This window comes from Hemiscyllium ocellatum, chromosome 3, assembly GCF_020745735.1.
Source record: "Hemiscyllium ocellatum isolate sHemOce1 chromosome 3, sHemOce1.pat.X.cur, whole genome shotgun sequence".
NCBI classification, from domain to species: Eukaryota; Metazoa; Chordata; class Chondrichthyes; order Orectolobiformes; family Hemiscylliidae; genus Hemiscyllium; species Hemiscyllium ocellatum.
This window is the reverse complement of record NC_083403.1, coordinates 88,202,200-88,224,413: the sequence shown is the minus strand read 5'-3', so window position 1 is coordinate 88,224,413 and position 22,214 is coordinate 88,202,200. Positions and strand designations below refer to the sequence as shown.

General features: G+C 39.5%; 1 protein-coding gene across 2 annotated transcripts in view; it reads left to right on the top strand.

Annotated features, from left to right (window-relative positions):
* Positions 1-22,214, top strand: part of msraa (methionine sulfoxide reductase Aa) — a 521,940-nt gene that overhangs the window by 390,249 nt on the left and 109,477 nt on the right. For both annotated transcript variants that reach the window (XM_060851609.1, XM_060851618.1), the window contains exons 4-5: positions 2,485-2,589; positions 14,592-14,698. In XM_060851609.1, the coding sequence (XP_060707592.1) occupies positions 2,485-2,589; positions 14,592-14,698 (212 nt within the window). The remainder of the gene's footprint in view (positions 1-2,484; positions 2,590-14,591; positions 14,699-22,214) is intronic.

The following is a 22,214-nucleotide window of genomic DNA, read 5'->3' as shown; positions in this document are numbered from 1 at the left end:
TGACTGAAATTTTGCAATGTTTCAACTACTAGACACCAATGTTGTAGGTTGACATTATATGAATGCTGAAAAAACTCTCATCACCTGTGAAGAGAGAAATATTTAGAGTTCAATATTACTCTTTTTCTTTAGAACTTTAATATAATTGCATATATGTTCCACAGGCCAGAAGTCTGATTCTGATCACTACTGAGTTTCTTCACTTAGATATTTGATGTTTTCAATGTTGCAGCACATAAGGAAATGTTCACTACCCCACTCGACAAGAGTACTGGAATTTCTTCAATATCATGCATAAATGCATAGTGCCTTGTTTACTCAATTACTGCTCTTAAGTTTTAATTCATCTTTTCTTATATTGATATGTAAGCTGCTGTTGAGATGCTTTGGGACGGGGGAAGAACCGTTAGTCACTTGAAAATCTGAACCACTTCTCCCATAAATATTTATTAATGTAGTCAACATAGCTGTTATGGATGATCAGGTCTGTAGGCTGGTTGTTCCTGCACAAGGTAGATAATGTGAGTAGATTTATTCATAAACAAAAAAATAATCTTTTTATTGTCAATTTGTTAGTTTTGCTGGGCTCCGCACTCAAAATTTGCTCTCCTTAAATCTGCTGATCCATTAGGTGTAAAAGATTGCAGGACAGTTTGGTATGCAAAGTTCATCTGAAATAATTTTATTACAGTGTAATAGTCATGAATGTGGACTTACTTCCATTTCTTTCAGTCACAGTATATTGCCTTTGTAGAGTTACAATCTGCAACCCATGTCCACTCTTCACAGCTGCAGTAAAGATTGGCTCTGGTCTCTTCCTAGGATACAAAATTGTTGTGAATACAGCCAAATGGCACATTTTATCAGAACTGTTTTAATGTGAATGGAAAGTTCCATTTGCACTCGAGCTCTGACTTTAAATTTGTTTCAAATTAAAACAAATCATGTAAAAGGTGTAAAGAACTTATGGGAACATTAGCTGTTAGTAAAATCGCCTGCCTCCTGATAAGCAGTTTGAAGTTGGCTTGGATTTAGGTGATATTGATTCAGGATGTTGGAAACTGTTACAAAATTCCATTTGTAATTTTAGAATTCTGTAACACTTTCCAACATCCTGAATCAATATTATCAACTTTGCACCTGTTTCCTTACCCACTCTGCAGCATTGCAGAGGTATTGGGTTAAAGCATGATGTTTGCAAATTAAGTATCCAGATTTAAGATCTAAGATTTGTACAGTGGGATAGAATGGAGTGGTCAATGGATGGAATTGTTTATATAAAACTACCACAGGTCTGATTTGGAAACTGGATTGCCACTCTTTGAGATTAGATTACTTACATGTGGAAAGAGGCCCTTCAGCCCAACAAGTCCACACTGACCCGCTGAAGCGCAACCCACCCATACATTTACCCATTACCTAACACTACCGGCAATTTAGCATGGCCAATTCACCTGACCCGCACATCTTTGGACTGTAGGAGGAAACCGGAGCACCTGGAGGAAACCCACGCAGACATGGGGAGAACGTGCAAACACCACACAGTCAGTCGCCTGAGGCGGGAATTGAACCCGAGTCCCTGGCGCTGTGAGGCAGCAGTGCTAACCACTGTGCCACTGTGCCGCCCACTAATGTAGCATTAAAATGAGTAAATGTTTATTTAAAAACTTAATCCTGCAATCAGTGCAACATTCCAAATGTTGGCAAAAAACAAGTGAGCTTCATCTTTCCTGAGTTGAAAGTTCAATGATGCAGTTCAATCTTAATCTTTACATAAATCAATGTATTGTTCAGAATATTGTGGAGCTGGGTTATGAGTTTTTTTTTACATTGCAAAATTCAAATTTGCATTTGATTTCTGAAGGAATAGAAAAATACTGTTGATGCCTTTGAAACCTCAATAGTACTATTGAACTGCCAACCTTTTAATTCCTTTATTTGATTCTGTTTTCACCCTTTCAAAAAGAAACTAGCTCTGTCTCTTAGCCTAATTGCCTTAATCCACTGAGAATGGGAGTGTTTCTATGAGAAATAAATACTAAGTAAGCAATGGCTTATCTTGTTCTCTTCTGTTATCCTCTCGTACACAGATACTAAATACTAAGCATGAACAGTTACAGAATGCTGAAAATTACCATGGAATCATTTTCACATTTTTCTATCTAATTGTAAACAAAATTATGATGCTAAAAAATAACTGAATTTAATCATTTATTTTGAACAGCATTGCTGATTTACATATGGGGTGATTTACATGTTTACCTTGGTACATAAAATAATAAATTTTGTGAACTTAAAGCATTACAAACTGCTTTGGTTTAACCAAAATAGCAAACTGTTGTTTCATAAAATTATTATGGTGTGTGAATGAATACTCATTTGCTGTGCTGCTGTCTGAAATTTGAGTTTGCAATAAAAATAACAAGCAGCAAACATAGACTTATCATAGGTCTCTTGAATTAGCATTGTTTTGTCTTTCTGTAGGGATGACTGGTCACGCAGAAGTAGTGAGAGTTGTGTACGATCCAGACAAAATCTGCTTTGAAAATCTTCTCAAGATCTTCTGGGAGAACCATGACCCAACACAAGGTACTGTAATGAATAGACCAGCTCCTCATTATATTCCTAATCACTGCTGTGGTAATTAGTGTTTCAGTAACATGTTTAAATGAACCTTGAAACCACATGTGGTCCAAACAACGTGAAAAAATGACAGGCAGAGTTTTTTTTAAACATTGAAACAATTGAACCAGAAAAAAATATTGTGACTGCTTAACTCCGAGGGTTAACATTGCTTTTTTCCTCAGCTCAATGGAAATTATTGACACTGTTCATGTGCAACTCTGCAGTACGATTTATTTCACCTCCCAGCTTCAGCAGAGTTATTTAAAAAGTCAAATTTTTTTTATTAATATGAGTCTGCACTTGCTTTTGTCAGCAACTAAAGGCGATAAATCAAGTCCAAATAACTAACATTTACTAATAGTCCCTATGTCATAAAGTCCTTGTGACCCAAGTAGGTTGATAATATAAAATAACTGATGGGTATGTAACTGTTGGTAAGGAGTGTGGTTGCAGTATTTAATCAGCTGAAAATTAGATTTCTTTTACAGTTTTCATACTTGTACTAGAGTGAAAAATGATATTAAAAAGCTGAAGTATTAAAAGGTACAATAATGGAAATGTATCAAATTATAAAACATTTTGTTATTCTTAGTGTTCCTTTAAAACACCTATCCCTATCATGTACATGATAAACATGAGCAGTCACTCATGGAACTGACAGGCAGAATGATATTTGCATTATTCAGGAGATTCAAGAATTAACTTTTAGTATGCTCTTTATGTTGCTGGTTAACCTCTGGATGTTTTTGAGCCTATTTTCTGATTATTACAACAATTTTCTAGCCTCTAATGACAAGTGTTAGCCTGTGTTACATTTCTTTTGGCTGCTCGTGGCTGCGATCTTGGGTAGTATATAGAGCTACCAAAGGCCTAGAGTGGGAACAACCAAAAAGACAAGACAGAGCAGCAGGAAGGTGAAGAGGGAGCAGGAGGGCATTGTACACAAGGCACATAGCACATCCTTAGGGAACACATCTTCACCTTGAATCCATTGGATAACATTGTGTGATGTGCCTTACTTCACGATGAAATCTGTCATTGAACTACCACACTTTAAGTAGCCACAGATCTAGCCTACAACCAAGCAATGAGCAACACTGCTTTTGAATGTTATTTCACTGTGTCCCTCATCTCTTATGTAACAGGATCTGTTCAAGCTGCTTCCTGAATTTTGTTTTCAGGTGACAATGTCAATTAGTATGTTTACATAGCATCCAAAAATGTTGCAGAGGAGCGTTACTGAGCTGGACAGATGACCAAAGGATAGGTTTTAAAGAGTCCTTATTGATGGAGATATACTGTGGGAATAAAGATCTCAGAAATTGCCTCAGTACACGTGACAATAAATTCAATTCAATTCAGTGTGGCAGAAAAATACTGTGACCATGTTGGATCAGGATAAGATTCAGAAGCAGTAGAGAAAAATACTTCAACCCAGGGGCCACTGATGCATTGCATCCCAAATTACTGTATACTGCAAGCATATGATATTTTAAATTGTGAGTTAACATCAGATGATTACCACTATGGCATGGATTGCCATGTGTTATGCTGTGCATGAAAATTGTAGAAAATTAGGGGTAAGCTACACTTAGATCCTTTATTAAATAATGCATTAAAAAGTCACAGTTACTGTTCTCAGCCCCTGATAAGTGCTGGTCAGAAAGTGTGCTTTATGGTCTGAAAATGCAGTGATGTTATGAATCAGAGTTTCTGTCATAAATTCTTCATAGTCTAGCCGTTGCCACTTCTATTTCTAAGATTATATCACCATCACTAGCTGTGTGCAGTTGCCCATTCAGCCACAAAGGAACAACTGATGTACAAGGAAGATTTGTGTTTGCTATCACCATTTCTTCAGTGTTATGACATGGGGTAAATCCCCTCCATCTGCTAATTTAAAACCAGCACCAGAGAAAAGATTTACCAATGCAGTAATCTGTGAAAATTCAAGAGGCCAAGAATTTTAAAGTAAAAATTAACCATTTTATTTCTTCAGCTATAACAGAGAATAATTAACTAGCAACTATTTACAACTCCTTTCTCTAACCTATCTTTTACCTTCCCCTTTTACAATATTAGTCCGATAAAGCCCCGATTAAGATTTACCAAAAATTCAAATTTCAAAATCAGCCAGCAGTTGAATCTTGTCTTTGTACCTTCTTCTGTCTTCTTTTCTTCGTCTTAGGGATTATGTTTAACAGGACACTGATAGATAAAGGTACCTTTAAGAGAGCTATTCTGTGGGCAGTCTGCATGTGTTGGTAGCTTGGCAGTTCTCCCCTAACTGTTCAATTTTCCTGGTCTTATACCCCCAAAGCATCGGAATGTGTCATTGTCTTTTAATATTACAAAACATTGAGTGTATTAAATTCAAACTTGGTTAGAGTTTGGTATTTTTTGGGGTATAATTTAAACTGATTGGTCCAATTCAAATTTGTATTTGTTGTGTCCAAGCAACCAGCTACACTAGCTGCTGGACCAAAAGGTTACGTTGCATCTTGTTGAGAACACTTGGTGCTGTCAGGTAGTTCTGTTCGCTTTTAACTCTCTTAAAGGTATAGTGCACCCACATCTTCACAACACCAGTGAGATCAAAACTGGCAGTAGGGATGCTGGTGAATTTTAAATATGATGTCACTAATCTTTCATTACTTCCTTTGTCTAGAGTCTGTTTGTACATAATACTAACTTAATAACACTGTCAGCAGATTATCCCACATTACCAAGTTGCTTTTTCTTGAAGCTAGGTCAAGTGAAGACTGTTTGCTCCATTCATGTGTTTTATAAGCGTAAATGTCAAGAATCTGTAATGGAAACATTTGGACTTAATTTTATTTTTATTGTAAAAATGACATGATATCAGATTGCTTTTAAAAAATAAGTGCATTAGAAGTAACATACTGATATACTTTACATTCTCCTGCTTGTTCCTCTTAGTGACCTGCAAGTTTTTTTTTGCTTCCCTTTATTAGTATTTATTCAATTCTCTTTTAAAAACTACTATCTTCATCCACCAGGATTTCAGGGAATACATTCCACATCATAATGGCTCATCACATGAAAAAAATCTTCTCTTCTCCCGATTCTTTTGCTCAATATGTTTATTTTAAACAGATGAGAAACATTATTGATGCTGCTTTTGTGTACTGGCCCCTGTCCGTTAGCTTTCACACACAGCTTTACAATCAGTTTGCTGCACTTTATTTTATAGAGTAGGGTTTAATTCATGGGTGGCAAAGGCTGCACAGTGCATCAAAGCATTGCATGGAGCGGTGTAGAATTCTGTCGCTTGTATTGACAAACCTCCAGAAAATTCAAATTCTAAATGTATGAAGACATATTTCAGTGAAAAACATTGAGTGTAAATGAAGAATAATTTCGAGAATAATATAATAATAAGTCCAACTCAGGAAGGGGCCATACTGGACCTGGTATTGGGGAATGAGTCAGTCTAGGTGGTTGAAGTTTCAGTAGGGGGTTGCTTTGCGAATAGTGATCACAGTTCTGTAAGTTTCAGAATACTCATGGACAAAAACAGGTTGGTCCTAAAGGAAGAAAGCTAAATTAGGGGAAGGCCAACTATATCAAAATTCAGCAGGAGCTGGGGACTGTGCATTGGGAGCAGCTATTTGAAGGAAATCCACATTTGATATGTGGGAGGCTTTTAAAGAGAGGTTGATTAGAGTGCAGGACAGACATGTCCCTATGAAAATGAGGAATAAAAATGGCAAGATTAGGGAACCATGGATGACAGGTGAAATTGTGAGATTAGCTAAGAGGAAAAAGGAAGCATAATTAACGTCTGGCGACTGAAAACAGATAAAGCTTTGGAAGAATATTGGGAAAGTAGGACCAATCTGAAATGAGGAATTAAGAGAGCTAAAGGGTCATGGAATATCTTTAGCAAACAGTGTTAAGGAAAATCCCAAAGCCTTTTATTTGTACACAAGGAGTAACTAGACAAAGGGTTGGCCCATTCAGTGACACAGGAGTAAAGTTATATGTGGAGTCAGAGAAAATGGCTGAGATTCTTAACTAGTGCTTTGCGTCAGGATTCACAAAGGAGATGGATATGGCAGATGTTGAAGTTAGGGATAAATGTTTGATTACTCCAGGTCAACTCGGCATAAGGAGGGAGAAAGTGTTGGGTATTCTAAAAGGCATTGAGGTGGACATGTCCCCAGGTTCGGATAGGATATATCCCAGGTCACTGAGGAAAGCAGGAGAGGAAATAGGCCTTAACACCTTTGCAACACCTTTGAATATGGGTGAGATCCAGAGGAGTGGGGAATTGCTAATGTTGTCCCCTTGTTTAGGAAGGGTAGCAGGGATAATCCTGGTAATTACAGACCTGTGAGCCTGACATCAATGGTAGGGAAGCTACTGGAAAAGATACTGAGGGATAGGATCTATTTACATTTGGAAAAAAATGGTCTTATCAGTGATAGGCAGTATGGTTTTGTACAGGAGAGTAAAGTCTTACTAACTTAGTAGAATTCTTTGAAGAAGTGACAAAGTTAATAGATGAGGGAAGATCTGTAGATGTCATATAATGGCATTTACAGTCAGGCAATTAATTAGATTTCCCTATGGTTGGCAGATGGAGAAAATGATATGGCATGGGGTCCAGGGTATATTAGCTAGATGGATAGACAACTGGCTGAGCAGCAGGAGACAGAGAGTAGTAGTGAAATGGAGTTTCTCAAAATGGAGAACTATGACCAGTGGTGTTCCACAGGGATCCGAGCTGGGACCACTGTTGTTTGTGATATACATAAATGATCTGCAGGAAGGTATAGGTGGTCTGATTAGCAAATTTGCAGATGACACTAAGATTGGTGGAGTAGCAGATAGTGAAGGGGACTGTCAAAGAACATAGCAGAATATAGATAGATTGGACAGTTAGGCAGAGAAATGGCAGATGGAGTTCAATCTGGGCAAACGCGAGGTGGTGCATTTTTGAAGATCCAATTCTAGAGTGAATTATACAGGAAATGGAAAAGCCCAGGGGAAAATTGATATACAGAGAGATCTGGGTGTTCAGGTCCATTGTACCCTGAAGGTGGAAACACATTCTCCCCGTGTCTGCGTGGGTTTCCTCTGGGTGCTCCAGTTTCCTCTCACAGTTCAAAGATGTGCAGCCTGTTTCCACACTGTAAGTAATCTAATCTAATATTAAAAAAAGTAATCTAATCTAATAAACAGGTTGATAGAGTGGTCAAGAAGGCATATGACATTCTTTCCTTCATTGGATGAGGTATTGGAGTTGTAGGTCATCTTACAGTTGTATAAGACTTTGGTCAGCCACATTTGGAATACTCGGAACAGTTCTGGTTGCCACATTACCAAAAGAATGTGGATGGTGACAGTGTAGAGGATGTTCGCCAGCATGTTACCTGGTATGGAGGGCGCTAGCTATAGAGAGCTTGAGTAGATTAGGATTATTTTCATTAGAAAGACGGAGGTTGTGGGGGGATCTGATTGAGGACTACAAAATCATGAGAGTGAAATGAGAGAGTGGATAGCAAGAAGCTTTTTCCCAGAGTGGGGAACCCAGTTACAAGGGGTCATGAGTTCAAGATGAGAGGGGAAAGGTTTAAGGGAAATATGTATGGCAAGTTCTTTATGCAGAGGATTTGGGTACCTGAATGCATTGCCAGCAGAGGTGGTAGAGGCAGGCACAGTGGCATCATTTAAGAAGTTTCTAGACAGATACGTAAATGGGGCAGGGATCAAAGGGATACAGATCCTTGGAAAATAGGCGACTGGTCTAGATAGATGATAGGGATTGCTGCAGGCTTGGAGGGCCAAAGGGCCTGTTTCTGTACTGTAATTTTCTTTGTTCTTTGAAGGGGAATTTGCCAAGATTTAATTCTGGTAAAACAAGAGACTTTGTTGCATTATTACAGGCTTCTACTGCTGTAAGGTGATGCAATCCATGAAAAGCAATCTCAGGAAGAAGCTGTCAGCTTGCTGGGCTGTCAAGGAACATATTCATCTGCTTAATTTTGGCAAACGGCCAATTACTATGTTAATACTTCATTAACATTAGGACTGAGGATTTGGCATCAGTGAATATGGACTTAAATAAATATGCCAAACAAACTTTGCCTGGCCAGATCTTGACTCAAAAGTGCAACTGATCACATTACCAATGTATGACTGACACTTATTGTGCACTTCTACAGTAAAATTGTTTTCTCAATCAAAAATAAATTACAGGGGGCTGTGGGATGAAGGCCGGGTCCACATGTCTGTCAGAGGAAAAGTCACTGACCAGTGATTAGAACAAAGAACAAAGAGATATACAGCACAGGAACAAGCCCTTTTCCCTCCAAGCCTGTGCCGATCATCAATCCCTGACTAAACTAAAAAACAAATCTTCTGCCATATCTCTCTATTCCCTCCCTAGTCATGAAAGCATCAGATACCTCTTAAATGTCGTCAACATGCTGCTGCCACTACCTCTTCTGGCTGTGCCTTTCAGAGTCTTACCACTCTCTCTGTGAAAAAAACCTCCCCCACACATCTCCCTAAGACCTGCCCCCTCTCACTTTTAACCTGTGCCCATGTAATTTAAATTTCAAACCTGAGAAAAAGCCTCTGACTATCTACCCTATCCATGCCTCTCATAATTTTGTAGATCTTTATCAGATCTCCTTTCAGTTGCCATTTTCCAGTGAAAACAATCCTAGTCTTTTCAACCTTTACTCATATCCTATACCCTCAAGACCAGGCAAATCCTGGTGAACCTTCTCGGCACTCTCTCCAAAGCTTCCACGTCTTTCTGGCAATGTGATGACCAAAACTGCACGCACTACTCCAAGTGCAGCCTAAGAAGGGTTATATAAAGCTGCAACATGATTTGCCAACTCTTGTACGCCATGCCTCGGCCGATGAAGGTAAGCATGCCATAAGCCTTCTTAATCACCTTTGCCACCTGTGTTGCCACGCTTAGGGAACTGTGGACCTACACATCCAGATCCTTTTGCATGTTAATGTTGCTAAGGGTTCTGCCATTTACAGTATAATTCACACCTAAATTCATTCCACCAAAATGCATTAGCTCACATTTGTCTGGGTTAAACTCCATCTGCCATTTCTTTGCCCAAATTACCAATCTATCTATATCCTGTTGAATCCTTTCACTATCAGCAACTCTACCAATCTTTGTGTCATCTGCAAACTATCCATGTTTTCCCCCAGGTCATTTATATATACTATAAACAACAGAGGACCTAATAATAATGCTTGTGGAACACCACTAGTTATCAGTTTCCATTCTGAAAAACAATCTTCCACCGCTACCTTCTGTATTCTGTGACCAAGCCAATTTTGTATCTATCCAACCAGCCAGCCCCAAATTGCATGTGATTTTATTTTTTGTACCTATCTACCATGTGCGACTTTATCAAATGCCATACTAAAGTCCACGTAAACCACATTCACAGCCCTTCCCTCTTCAATAATCCTTTGTCCCATCTTAAAAAAAAATTCAATTAGGTTGGTGAGACATGACCTTCCCCGTACAAAATAAAGTTGTCTGTCACAAACTAGTCCATTTTCTTCCAAATGTGTATACCTTGTCCCTCAGTAAGTTCTGTCAGTAGGTTCTCCAAGAGCTTCCCCACCATGGACGTCAGGCTCACTGGCCTATAATTTCCTAGATTATCCCTGCTTCCTTTCGTAAACAAGAGAAAAATATTGGCTACTCTCCAGTCCTCTGGAACCTCACCTGTTGTCAAAGAGGATGTAAAGATATCTGCTAATGCCCCAGCTATTTCTTCCCTTGTCTTTCACAGCAACTTGGGATAGGTCTCATCTGGTCCTGGGGACATCTACCTTAGATGGAGAAGAGGCTTGCCCTCAGCTATAAGGCATTGTGGATGGGCTGCATTGGTGTATTTCACCATGACTGATAGAAATTCCCGTCTTCTCAAACTGCTGGCTAGCCAGATTGACCAGTAACTGTAACAGTCCTGACACAGTATTAGCTCCATAGTGGGTACTGATTGGACAGAAGGGAGATATAGGAAGCAGGCCCAGGATAGAGACCCAGGAGAGATTCTGAGTGCTCATAAGAGAGCACTTTCTTATGGGGCGGGGGGGGGGGGTCATTCCTTCATGCACAAAGAGGACCCTCCAAAGATACTGGAAAGATACTGATCTCCTTTCTTACTTGTCATTTCAAAAGCTTAAAAAAAACAAAAAAAATTCCTGATGAAGGGTTTTTGCCTGAACTGTTGATTTTCCTGTTCCTTGGATGCTACCTTACCTGCTGTGCTTTTCCAGCACCACACTCTCAACTCCAACTTCCAGTATCTGCAGTCCTCACTTTCACCTAGCTTCAAAAAATAGTATGCCACTCCCACCAACCAGCCCACCTCCATTATGTAATGGTGTGACAGGATAATAAATATTAATTATTTACTCATGTTGGGTGTGCTGCCAAATTTGGTGCCTGCCCACTCTCAAATTTTATTGGGGTGAGCTTAGAGGTAGGTTATGAAGTGGTGGGCTAACCACCCAAATTGCACGCAAGGTGGGGACATGTAATGTCCAGCTTTAAAGCTTCATTTACTAGTACACAGTACACTGGCTGTGGCCAGCCAGCTCGGAGTCCATTCTTAAGTGAAGAGATTCTAATCTGTTTTTTTTAATTCCTGAACTGGGGAGATTCTAATCTCCTGGTTATGTTTTTTTTTAATCCCACACTACTGCCAAAGAGCAGTAGTGCTTAAAGGTCCTGGTTTTATATATATAATTTGCATTTTTTGCACAGTACCCTGGCTGTGGCCAGCCAGCTTGAAGTCAGTCCCTGAACTGAGGAAATTCTAAATCGCCTGCTTATATATATTTTTTCCAAACCCCTACCCTACCACCAAATAGCGGCAGTGCCTACTTTTCCCCAGCACACATGTCATGTATGTGCAGGTGTAGGACATGATGAAGAAACAATGAGTGCAGAAACCTTTATTTATGATAGGATTAATGAGTATCTGGAAAGACACTGCTTGATTAGGGACAGCCAGCACGGATTTGTGAAGGGTAGATCTTGCCTTACAAGTCTTATTGAATTCTTTGAGGAGGTGACCAAGCATGTGGATGAGGGTAGAGCAGTGGATGTAGTGTATATGGATTTTAGTAAGGCATTTGATAAGGTTCCCCATGGTAGGCTTATGCAGAAAGTCAGGAGGCATGGGATAGAGGGAAACTTGGCCAATTGGATTGAAAACTGGCTAACCGGTCGAAGTCAGAGAGTGGTGGTAGATGGTAAATATTCAGCCTGGAGCCCAGTTACTAGTGGAGTTCCGCAGGGATCAGTTCTGGGTCCTCTGCTGTTTGTAATTTTTATTAATGACTTGGATGAGGGAGTCGAAGGGTGGGTCAGTAAATTTGCAGATGATACGAAGATTGGTGGAGTTGTGGACAGTGAGGAGGGCTGTTGTCGGCTGCAAAGGGACTTAGATATGATGCAGAGCTGGGCTGAGGAGTGGCAGATGGAGTTCAACCCTGCCAAGTGTGAGGTTGTCCATTTTGGAAGAACAAATAAGAATGCGGAATACAGGGTTAACGGTAAAGTTCTTAGTCAGGTGGAGGAACAGAGGGATCTTGGGGTCTATGTACATAGATCTTTGAAAGTTGCCACTCAGGTGGATAGAGCTTGTGAGAAGGCCTATTGTGTATTAGCGTTCATTAGCAGAGGGATTGAATTCAAGAGTCGTGAAGTGATGTTGCAGCTGTACAGGACTTTGGTTAGGCCACATTTGGAGTACTGTGTGCAGTTCTGGTCGCCTCACTTTAGGAAGGATGTGGAAACTTTGGAGAGGGTGCAGAGAAGATTTACCAGGATGTTGCCTGGAATGGAGAATAGGTCGTACGAGGATAGGTTGAGAGTTCTCGGCCTTTTCTCGTTGGAACGGCGAAGGATGAGGGGTGACTTGATAGAGGTTTATAAGATGATCAGAGGAATAGATAGAGTAGACAGTCAGAAACTTTTTCCCCGGGTACAACAGAGTATTACAAGGGGACATAAATTTAAGGTGAAGGGTGGAAGGTATAGGGGAGATGTCAGGGGTGGGTTCTTTACCCAGAGAGTGGTGGGGGCATGGAATGCGCTGCCCGTGGGAGTGGTAGAGTCAGAATCATTGACGACCTTTAAGCGGCAATTGGATAGGTACATGGATGGGTGCTTAATCTAGGATAGATGTTCGGCACAACATCGTGGGCCCAAGGGCCTGTTCTGTGCTGTATTGTTCTATGTTCTATCTATGTTCTATATTCCACCACCAGGAAGAAAGGTGGCCAGTGACAAGAAGAGCCCTTCTCAACAACAGTGCCTCACTGATCGAAAAAGTGGAGGGGGCGGTGATAGAGATTAAATCAAAATAGAGTCAGAGGGGGAAATAAAACATTCCATGCCCAGCTGTGCCCACCTCTTTCTGAAAACCTCGACGGTGTTGTTAGACACCGTGTGCTCCTTCTCCAGGGACACCTGGGCCTGAACTTAACTGCGGAAGAGGGGTAGACAATCAGCCATAATTACCCCCTCCACAGCCCACTGCCTGTACCTGTTTATGGCCAGCCTAGATCCTGGTTACGTGTCTCTTAATCAAGGGAGCTCTTCCCTACAGTAACATACTGGCTGTGAGCAGCCAGCTCAAAGTCAGTCCTCAACTGAGGAGATTCTACTCACTTGGTATTTGTTTTTGTTTTATTTTAAGAGATTCTAATCTTCTGGTTATACATTTTTTCTCTGCTGCCTAACAGTGGCAGTGCTTAGGGATTAAATCAAAATAGAGTTGAAGGAGGAAATAAAACGCTCAGCACCCTGCTGTGCTCACCTCTCCCTGAAAACCTCAAGGTTGTTGATAGACACTGCGTACTCCTTCTCTAGGGACACCTGGACTCGGACATACTGCAGAAGAGGGAAAGGAAGATCCTTTTTTTTAAAATTAACACCCACACTACCGCCAAACAGCGGTAGTGCTTATTTCCCCAGCACCCATGTTGTGTGTGTACAGGTGTAGGACACAGTGAAAAAATGAGTACAGAAAACTTTATCCATATTCCAACACTAAGAAGAAAGGAAACATCCAGGTAGCCTGTGACAAGCAGTGCCCTTCTCATCAGAGGGTAATGCCCAAGCAATTGAAAAAGTGAAGAGAAGGTAGGGACTAAATCAAAATTGAATCGAAGGGGGAAATAAAACACTCCATACCATGCGGTGCCCACTTCTCACTGAAAACCTCAAGGGTGTTGGCAGACACCCTGCACTCCTACAGGGACACCTGGGCCTGCAGGTAACCGTGGAAGAGGGGCAGGAAGAACCTGGTTATCTTGGTTCACTAAGGCTTTCCTGATTGGTCCAGGTTAACAATCCCAATCAAGCACATTGTAGCTCACAAGGTCAACCTGACTCCAATCATTACAATAGCCTCTTAATGGATAATGTGATGATCCAAAATATACTTTCAGGCCGCAAATTATCCTCTTCATGTATAGTAAGGCAGGTGAATTACTCTATTAGTTCAAAATTAACAACTTGCAAATGAAAAAAAGTCAATCTATGACTTTAAATGTGTGATTACTAAGAATGCAATTTTGTCAGCAGTTCATTTGTTCTGATAGAAGAATGAGCATTTGACCACAACCCCACCCCCAACCGAGATCTTATTAAAAGAGGAATATCCTTTATGTTGTCGCAGATTTCTCTAACTAAACATCCTAAATTTGAATTCTGTGGTGTTGTACACGAAGAACCATGTTTCCCATTAATTTTTCATAATTAGCAGTACAGCTTTAATCAAATACAATCAAAAACAGACACACCTTGTTCATTGTTGATGCTTTCTATCCAATGAGCATGTATTGTGAACTGGAAAAGACTTGTGTAAAAATTATTATATATACTGCCTATTGAGGACTGTAAATGTATCAACCTTCTCTTCTTTGATGTGCAGGTATGAAGCAAGGAAAAGATATTGGCATACAGTATCGTTCAGTCATTTATCCATACACACAGGAGCAGATGGCTGCAGCTCTGAAATCCAAAGAGGCCTATCAGAAGGTACTGTGCATAAATGTTTAGACGGAGATTATTTTCCTTAACTGTTTTGCAGCCAGATGTGTCCCACAAGCTCCTTTCTTTTAGCAGCAGAGGTATTTAGGCTGTTGTAGCCATCTTGCTGCAGGATAGTATCATTAATGCAGAGCTGAAATTAACAGCATCTCTTTAATTGTATAATTAATATTGGTAAGAATTATAATCCCATTTCAAAAACTATATATTTTACAGTTATGAACAGTGAGTGTTTTACAGTGATGGAGACTGGTCTATGTTTTCCAAAGGAGTTTTAAAATCTGAAATCCTGTTTGCTTTCTGCCTCCATATTGTCAAGCTTAGACAAAAATGAGACTACAAGCAGCTGTTATACCTTACACAGCAATAACATTGAATGGATGTTACACACATAGTGTAGAATTTTGCATTAAAAATTCACATTTTTAAACAAGTATGCCCACGTATTCTCTCAGTTGTAACACTTAGAAAGCAATGAATGTTTATTAATTGGACTGCAAAGGTCATGGACCAGATAAAACTGCTGTAATGGCTAGGTCAAATTATTTGACCGAATTTAACAAAATTGCAATTTAAATGTACTTTATTTGAAAATGGATGAAATTTGGACAATCAAAGTGAGTGGGGAAATCATTGTAATGTAGATTACTGGTAGCAAAAATAAGAAGTCTGATTATTAATTTGAATAACTGTAAAGTGAGAGAGGGGAATGTTCAGTGAAACATGGGTGTTTTCATGCACCAATCGCTGACATTAAGCATACAGGTTTAGTGTGCAGTAAAGAAGCAAACTGTATGTTGGCCTTCATAGTGAGAAGATTGGAGTTCAGAAATAAGGATTTCTTGCTGCAATTAATCAGGGCATTAGTGAGGCCACACTTGGAACATTGTGTGCAGTTTTGATTTCCTTACTTGAGGAAGGATGAATTTGTTATCAGGGGTGTAGTGGCAAAGGTTTACACATTGATTCCTGGGATGCAGGGTTGTTGTATGAGGAGTGATTGAGTTAGTTAAGATTGTACTCACAGGAATTTAGAAGAATGAGGAGGAATCTCATATAGACCTATAAAGTTCTCATATTACTAGACAGTTTAAACGAAGAAAGGACGTTCTAATAATGGAGTCCAAAACTAGAGATCATTAATTAAGAATAAGGAGTGAACCTTTTAGGACAGAGAGGAGATGAAATTTCTTCACCTAGACAGTGGTGAAGAATCTTTCATGTTTCTGTTCTGCAACCTGACATCCCCCGCCTGTCACATCATTCTCCAAAGGAAAGCAGATGTTTGTGCTAGCTGTAAGATAAAGATATCTGAATCTCACAATCATGGAATGGCAACTGCATAGCAGAAGGCTATTTAGCCCATTGTGTTTTTCAGGCAAAGAGGCAAATACTTACATTGATGCATTAGGATTAATGAAGATTTGATACCAGTGAACATGGGTTCAAGTATCCATGCACTGGGATCAAGGTTGTGAGTATAATAGAACCACATCACTTGGATGTGATAACAGTATTAAAATGCAGCTACTGTACACCAGTGGCACTTTCTTAAAGAACAATTTGGCTAGTTCCAATCCTTCTTTCACTGTAGCTCTAATGATTTTTTTTAAGATAATTGTCAGTATTCATTTGAGACTGATGTTTGAATCTGCCACCACACCACTCTCTGCTTGTACTTTCTAGATCTAAATCACTTACTTCATGAAAAAGGTTTAATTCATGTCATCTCTGGTTCTTTTGCCATTGGGCACCTCTATCAAATTTCCATTAAATTTGCTTTAACCAGAACAACCCCATCTTTGCTCATTTATCCATATACTGTCATCCTTAGACTATTTGTATAAATCTTCTCTGTGCTCTCTCCAATGCCTTTCCATCTTTCATAAATTGTTGTGCCCAGAAGTGGACACTTTAGTCTAATTGAAGATAAACAGTGTTTTATAAAGGTTCACAATACCTTCCTTGCTTTTGTCATCTATGCCTATATTTATAAAACCTAGGATACTGGATACTTTATTAATGGTTTTTTCAACCTGCCCTGCCATTTATCCCATGTATGAATATAATTTAAAGAAATGTTTTATAATTTTTCCAACCAAAACATATCATTTTGTACTTCTCTACATTAAATTTCATTTACCATTGTCTGCTCATTCCACCAGCTTTCCTTGGCATCTATCACAATTCTTTGCATAGTTTATAATATTTCCAAGTTGTGTGTTATATGCAAATTTAAGTGGTGACCTGGCATACCTAAGCTTATGTCATTAATCTAGATCATATACAGGTTTCTGGGAACCCCATTTCACATATCATCCTGCAATCTGTAAAACAATCATTCACCACAAATCTAATAATGTTTTTCAAGGACAATTGAACACAGTTCTTTGCCGATATTTTGCAGTATTCCTTTGCCAAAAGAAAACACTAATAATGTGCATTGCTGCTTCATTGTGTAGGTTTTCCTGGACATACATACCTTGCAGGTTTTTTTTAAGCATATCATTGAGGGAACATGAGTTAAAATTACACCAGGCAAATTGAAGATTTGAATTCAATTAAAACTGGAAATAGTTAATCTGGTAATGAACCTGTTGAATTGATGTAAAAATCCAACTGGTTCATTTAATGTCCTCTAGTGAATGGTGTTTCTGGGCCTATCCCAAAACAATTAGCTCATAAATGACTTATGTAATGGCCCAGCAAACAATTCAGTTCTATTATGAACAAGGTAGACAATACATGCCATTCAAGTCCGCAATGTCCACATTTGTGAATAAATGAGAGTCGAGGGAAACTCTCCACTGGTTGCAGTCATATGCAGTAGAAAAAAAAATGGTTGTGGTTGTCAAAGGCCAATCATCGCACTCCCAGGACATCTCACAAGAGTTCCTTGAGCTAATGCTTTATGTACAACCGTCTTCAGTTTTATCAATGACCTTCCTTCCTTGGGCGGCACAGTGGCTCAATGGTACCTCACAGCGTCAGGGAACCAAGTTCAATTTCAGCCTCGGGCAACTGTCTGTGTGGAGTTTGCACATTCTCCCTGTGCCCGCATGGGTTTCTTCTGGGTGCTCCGGTTTCCTCCCACAGTCCAAAAATATGCAGGTTAGGGTGAATTGACCATGCTGAATTGCCCACAGTCAGAGGGTCTGTTTCCACACTGTAGGGAATCTAATCTTTCCTTGTAAAGTCAGAAATGGGGATGCTCATTGGTGATTCCGCAACATTTGGCAAACTGGAAGTTTTTGTTGCAAACAGCTCGGCGAACAGAACCACTACAACAAGCACCCGAGCTACAAATCTTCGCACAAACTTTGAACATTCGGCAAAATTGCAACTCCTCAGATGTTGAAACAGCCCATGTACTTATGTAGCAAGACCTGTTCAATATACAATTTGGGCATTACCATCTTGATATTCCTATTATCGATACGCTAACCATATCAATACTGTGTCTACGGGAGCAGCTAACAAGTGAGATTCTGCAGTGAGTAACTCTCTCCTAACTCCTCAAAGCCTGTTCACAATATACAAGGCACAAGCCTGGGGTGTGACAGAATACTCTCCACTTGTCTGGGCAGGTATATCTTCATAAACACTCAAGTAGCTTGATATTCTCTGGGGCAAAGGAGACCACTTGCTTGGCACCATATCCACCACCTTCAACGTTCTCTCACTTTATCACAGGTGCACAGGTTGTAGCAGTGTGTATCATTTACAAGATACACTCCCTTGACAGCACCTTCCAAATCTGTGAACCCAGCAGACGCATGACAGCCACCATCACTTGCAAGTTCTCATCCAGGCCATGCACCATCTTGACTTGTTCCTGTGTTTCTTCACTGTTGCTGAGTTAAAATCTAGGTGCTCCATTCCAAACAACACCATGGGTCTCCCTACACCCAAAGGACAGCAATTCTTCAAGAAAGTAACTTGTCACTATCTTCTTGAGAAATCAGGAATAGGAAATAAATACTGGCCTAGCCAGCAGTGCCCACATCCTGTGAACAAAAATGAAATAAAATAATTATAAAAAGCTTTTATTAGCTTTGAAAGCTTGCTCAGTGACAATACAAGTGATTCCATACCTTGACAAGATTTGATCTCAACTTTTCAAACTTTAAATTTCACTAATTGCTTTAGATTTCTTTTTACTAATTGCATCACCCACGTAAAATAATGGAAAGCACTTTGGGATAATCAGTAAGTGATTAAAATTAATGGCTAAATAAAATCTATATTTGCTGGTTTCATTTGCTACTGATTAAAGTTAGTATATCTGTCAAAAACGAGTGAAGTAGTTTGAAAATAAGCTATTGTAGATTAGGTGTTGTGTTATGCTGTCACCATCATTGTTATAAGTCTCACAAAACTATTGGCACATCTTGCGCTACTACTGTCTATTATTGGTAGTTGACACTGCATGAAATATACTGCAGTGAAATGGTGTTGTGGTGCTTTGAGAGCTGCCATAAGAATATTTGCAGCAAAATAAATCAGTAAAATAGCAGTGGTTCTTATAATTTACCTCAAGAGTTTTACGTTTTAAGTCATCACAGTGGCCCAGTGATTGGCACTGCTGCCTCACAACACCAGAGTCCCAGGTTTGATACCACCCTCAAGTGACTGTCGAATTTGCATGTTCTCCCCATGTCTGCGTGGGTTTCTGTTGGGTGTTCCGGTTTCCTTCCACAATCTAAAGATGTGCTAGTTCGGTAGATTGGCCATACTAAATTGCCCTGTAGTGTCCAGGGACCTAGGTGGATTAACCATAGCAAATGTGAGGTTACAGGGATAAGGTGGGGTGCTGGGTCTGGCTGGGATGACCCTCAGAAGGTCAGTGCAGACTTGATGTGCCAATGGCTTATATTTCCATTGTAGGGATTCAATGATTCTAAGTCATTTCTACAGTTTTTGAAACTGATTTGCTAAACACTGTGCATTCAAATTAGATTCATAATCTCATGATGTTGAGGCTAACAGTGCTGAAACTGTGTTTCACAAGGTGCTGAAACACATGGAGGACATTTTTTCATTTATTCTTATTATTCATTCATGGAATGAGGGAATCGCTGGCTCGGCAGCATTTATTGCCCATCCCAAATTGCCCAGGGGGCAGTTAAGAGTCAGCCACATTGCTGTGGTCTGGAGTCACATGTAAGCCAGACCAGGTAAGGATGGCAGTTTCATTCCCTAAAGGACATTAAGTGAACCAGATGAATTTTTCTGGCAATCGACTGTGGATTCATGGTCATCATTAGACTCTTAATTCCAGATTTTCTTTATTTTATTGAATTCAAATTCCAACCTCTGTCATGGCAGGATTCAAACCCAGATCCCTGGAACATTTTCTGGGTCTCTGGATTAACAGTCCAACAATAACACCATTAGTTGGTTGTCTCCTGCAGTTGGCAGTTGCTTCCTTCAGTTCATGCTAGTTTTAATTGGGAGTCCTCTAGTGCTACTGATATCTGTGGTCTTGCTCCACAAGTGGAACACGAGGAGCAAATTGCAACTGTGGTCATCCAAGGCAGACCTGAGCCAACCTACATTACTCTTACCCCGTGAAATCCGTTGCTGGCAGTATCACAATCATCCAGACCTCATACATCAGGTGAAGCCATTGGCTGGTTGTTAGCCTCAGAATCATACTGTAACTGACTATGCAAATAAAAAAAAGTGAATGCTGTAAAGTGTCAAAGAACTAAGGTGTTGTGCCATGGACAAAAAAATGTGATGGAAAAACCATTGCAGTCCATTATACTGGAACATTAAGATGAGAAGCTCGATCAAACCACATGACTGTCTTTTATTGAGTCTATGCACAAATTATTTTGTCGTGCAGACAATCATCCGTCATCTTTTTTATGGCATCCTGCATCACACTAATTCTTTTTGACTCCCTCAGAGTATTTTTAGAAAATCCTATACCAAGAAATTCATATTTTGAAAGCTGAACATGGTTAATTAAGAAAATAGTAGAGAATGAGAGATTTTATATGTTATTTGGGTTTGAGTAACAACAAAAGAACATTTAGGGGGTTTAGCTTGGTAGCACTGACAATATTTGGTGAATTCTAAGAGTTGAGAGCCTAGATGATATAAAAAGTTGCTTCTTTGCCTCAGCAGAGAAATGGACGAGTGGAATATTTATCACCCGTAGTTATTGTGGCACTGATCTGATGGCTTGACATTGATTTCAATCTGATTAAGACTGTAAAACACATGTCACCTTCTTCTGCAATCCTGAATTGGCCTGCAACATTACAGACCAGTCTGAATACTGAAGAAGGCATTTATTGTAAGTAGACTGTATTTAAGCCAAAGACTGAAGCTTGTGGACCAGGGCATTTGGAGACAACTGCATAGGATCATGTATCAATAATCAATGCCATATTATTGCATAAAATCACATGTTTTGTAATCTTGTTATTGTGTGATGTAGCTGTTTATTGTAAAATCGTACTAAATAAGTAAGTTAAAATTTAGTTTTCCACGATAAAATTAATGTGAAACCATTGCATCAGTATGAAACTATAATTAGAGTCCATATTCAATCACCAAGTCTTTAAGTGGTACAGTTAGCTTTTTTCATATTTTGAAAATTATGAAGAATTACTTGGATTAAAGTATGTATTCTTCATTGGATAAATCGTTGCAAATGCTGGCCTACAAAACAGAATGGCAAATGGAAAACTATACTAACGCTCCCTCTGGTGGTTTAATTTCTGTCATTCTTTTGGCTGCCACCATTACTGGTGTGACATCTGTGCAAAGCACCACAGATCTATTACCACGGCAACAGACTCTACTTTGCCCTTTCATATTCTGAGGAAAGCAAGCAAGGTCAAGGGTCACGTGCATATTGTCACGCAGCTGTTTGGAAATCAGCTGTTGGCATTGGCTGTAGTGAAGAGATGTTGGAGGCAAGAAGGTTAAGCAGCTCTGAATAACTGCCAGCTGTGTGCCTCACGGCTGTATAACCAAGGGACCCTAAGGCCAATGCCATTAGCTTTGTCTTCAGATTTGTGCGGTTGGGGGAAGGGGTGAGATGGGATGGACGAAGGCAGTGCTTTATTCCAATAATGATTAGTTGAATTCTGTAGTCAGTTCCATTTGCTGCAGCATATGTATTGTGTGTCAGTTGTGAGAAATAATTGTGGTTGTGTACACAAAACTGAACTGCATGAATGCTATCTCGAGAGAAAATTCAATTTGAAATCATTTGTTAAATTTCATTCCATCAGCTTTCCTTTTTTTGACTCTGCATATAAAGGCAGAGATCTTGTTTTCTCTATTTTATGTATATTTGTTAAAAAAAACTTTAACAATGGGTGACATTAATTGTAATATAGAATGTTTTGATCTTATCTACCCAATGTTAGTAAACTAAAAGGTTTGCAAAGCTCTACATTTTTGACATTAATGCCTCCTGATCTTTTGTTCAAGTTATATGACTGATTCATATTCCTGAATCTTTTGTTTAAGGTATGATTAA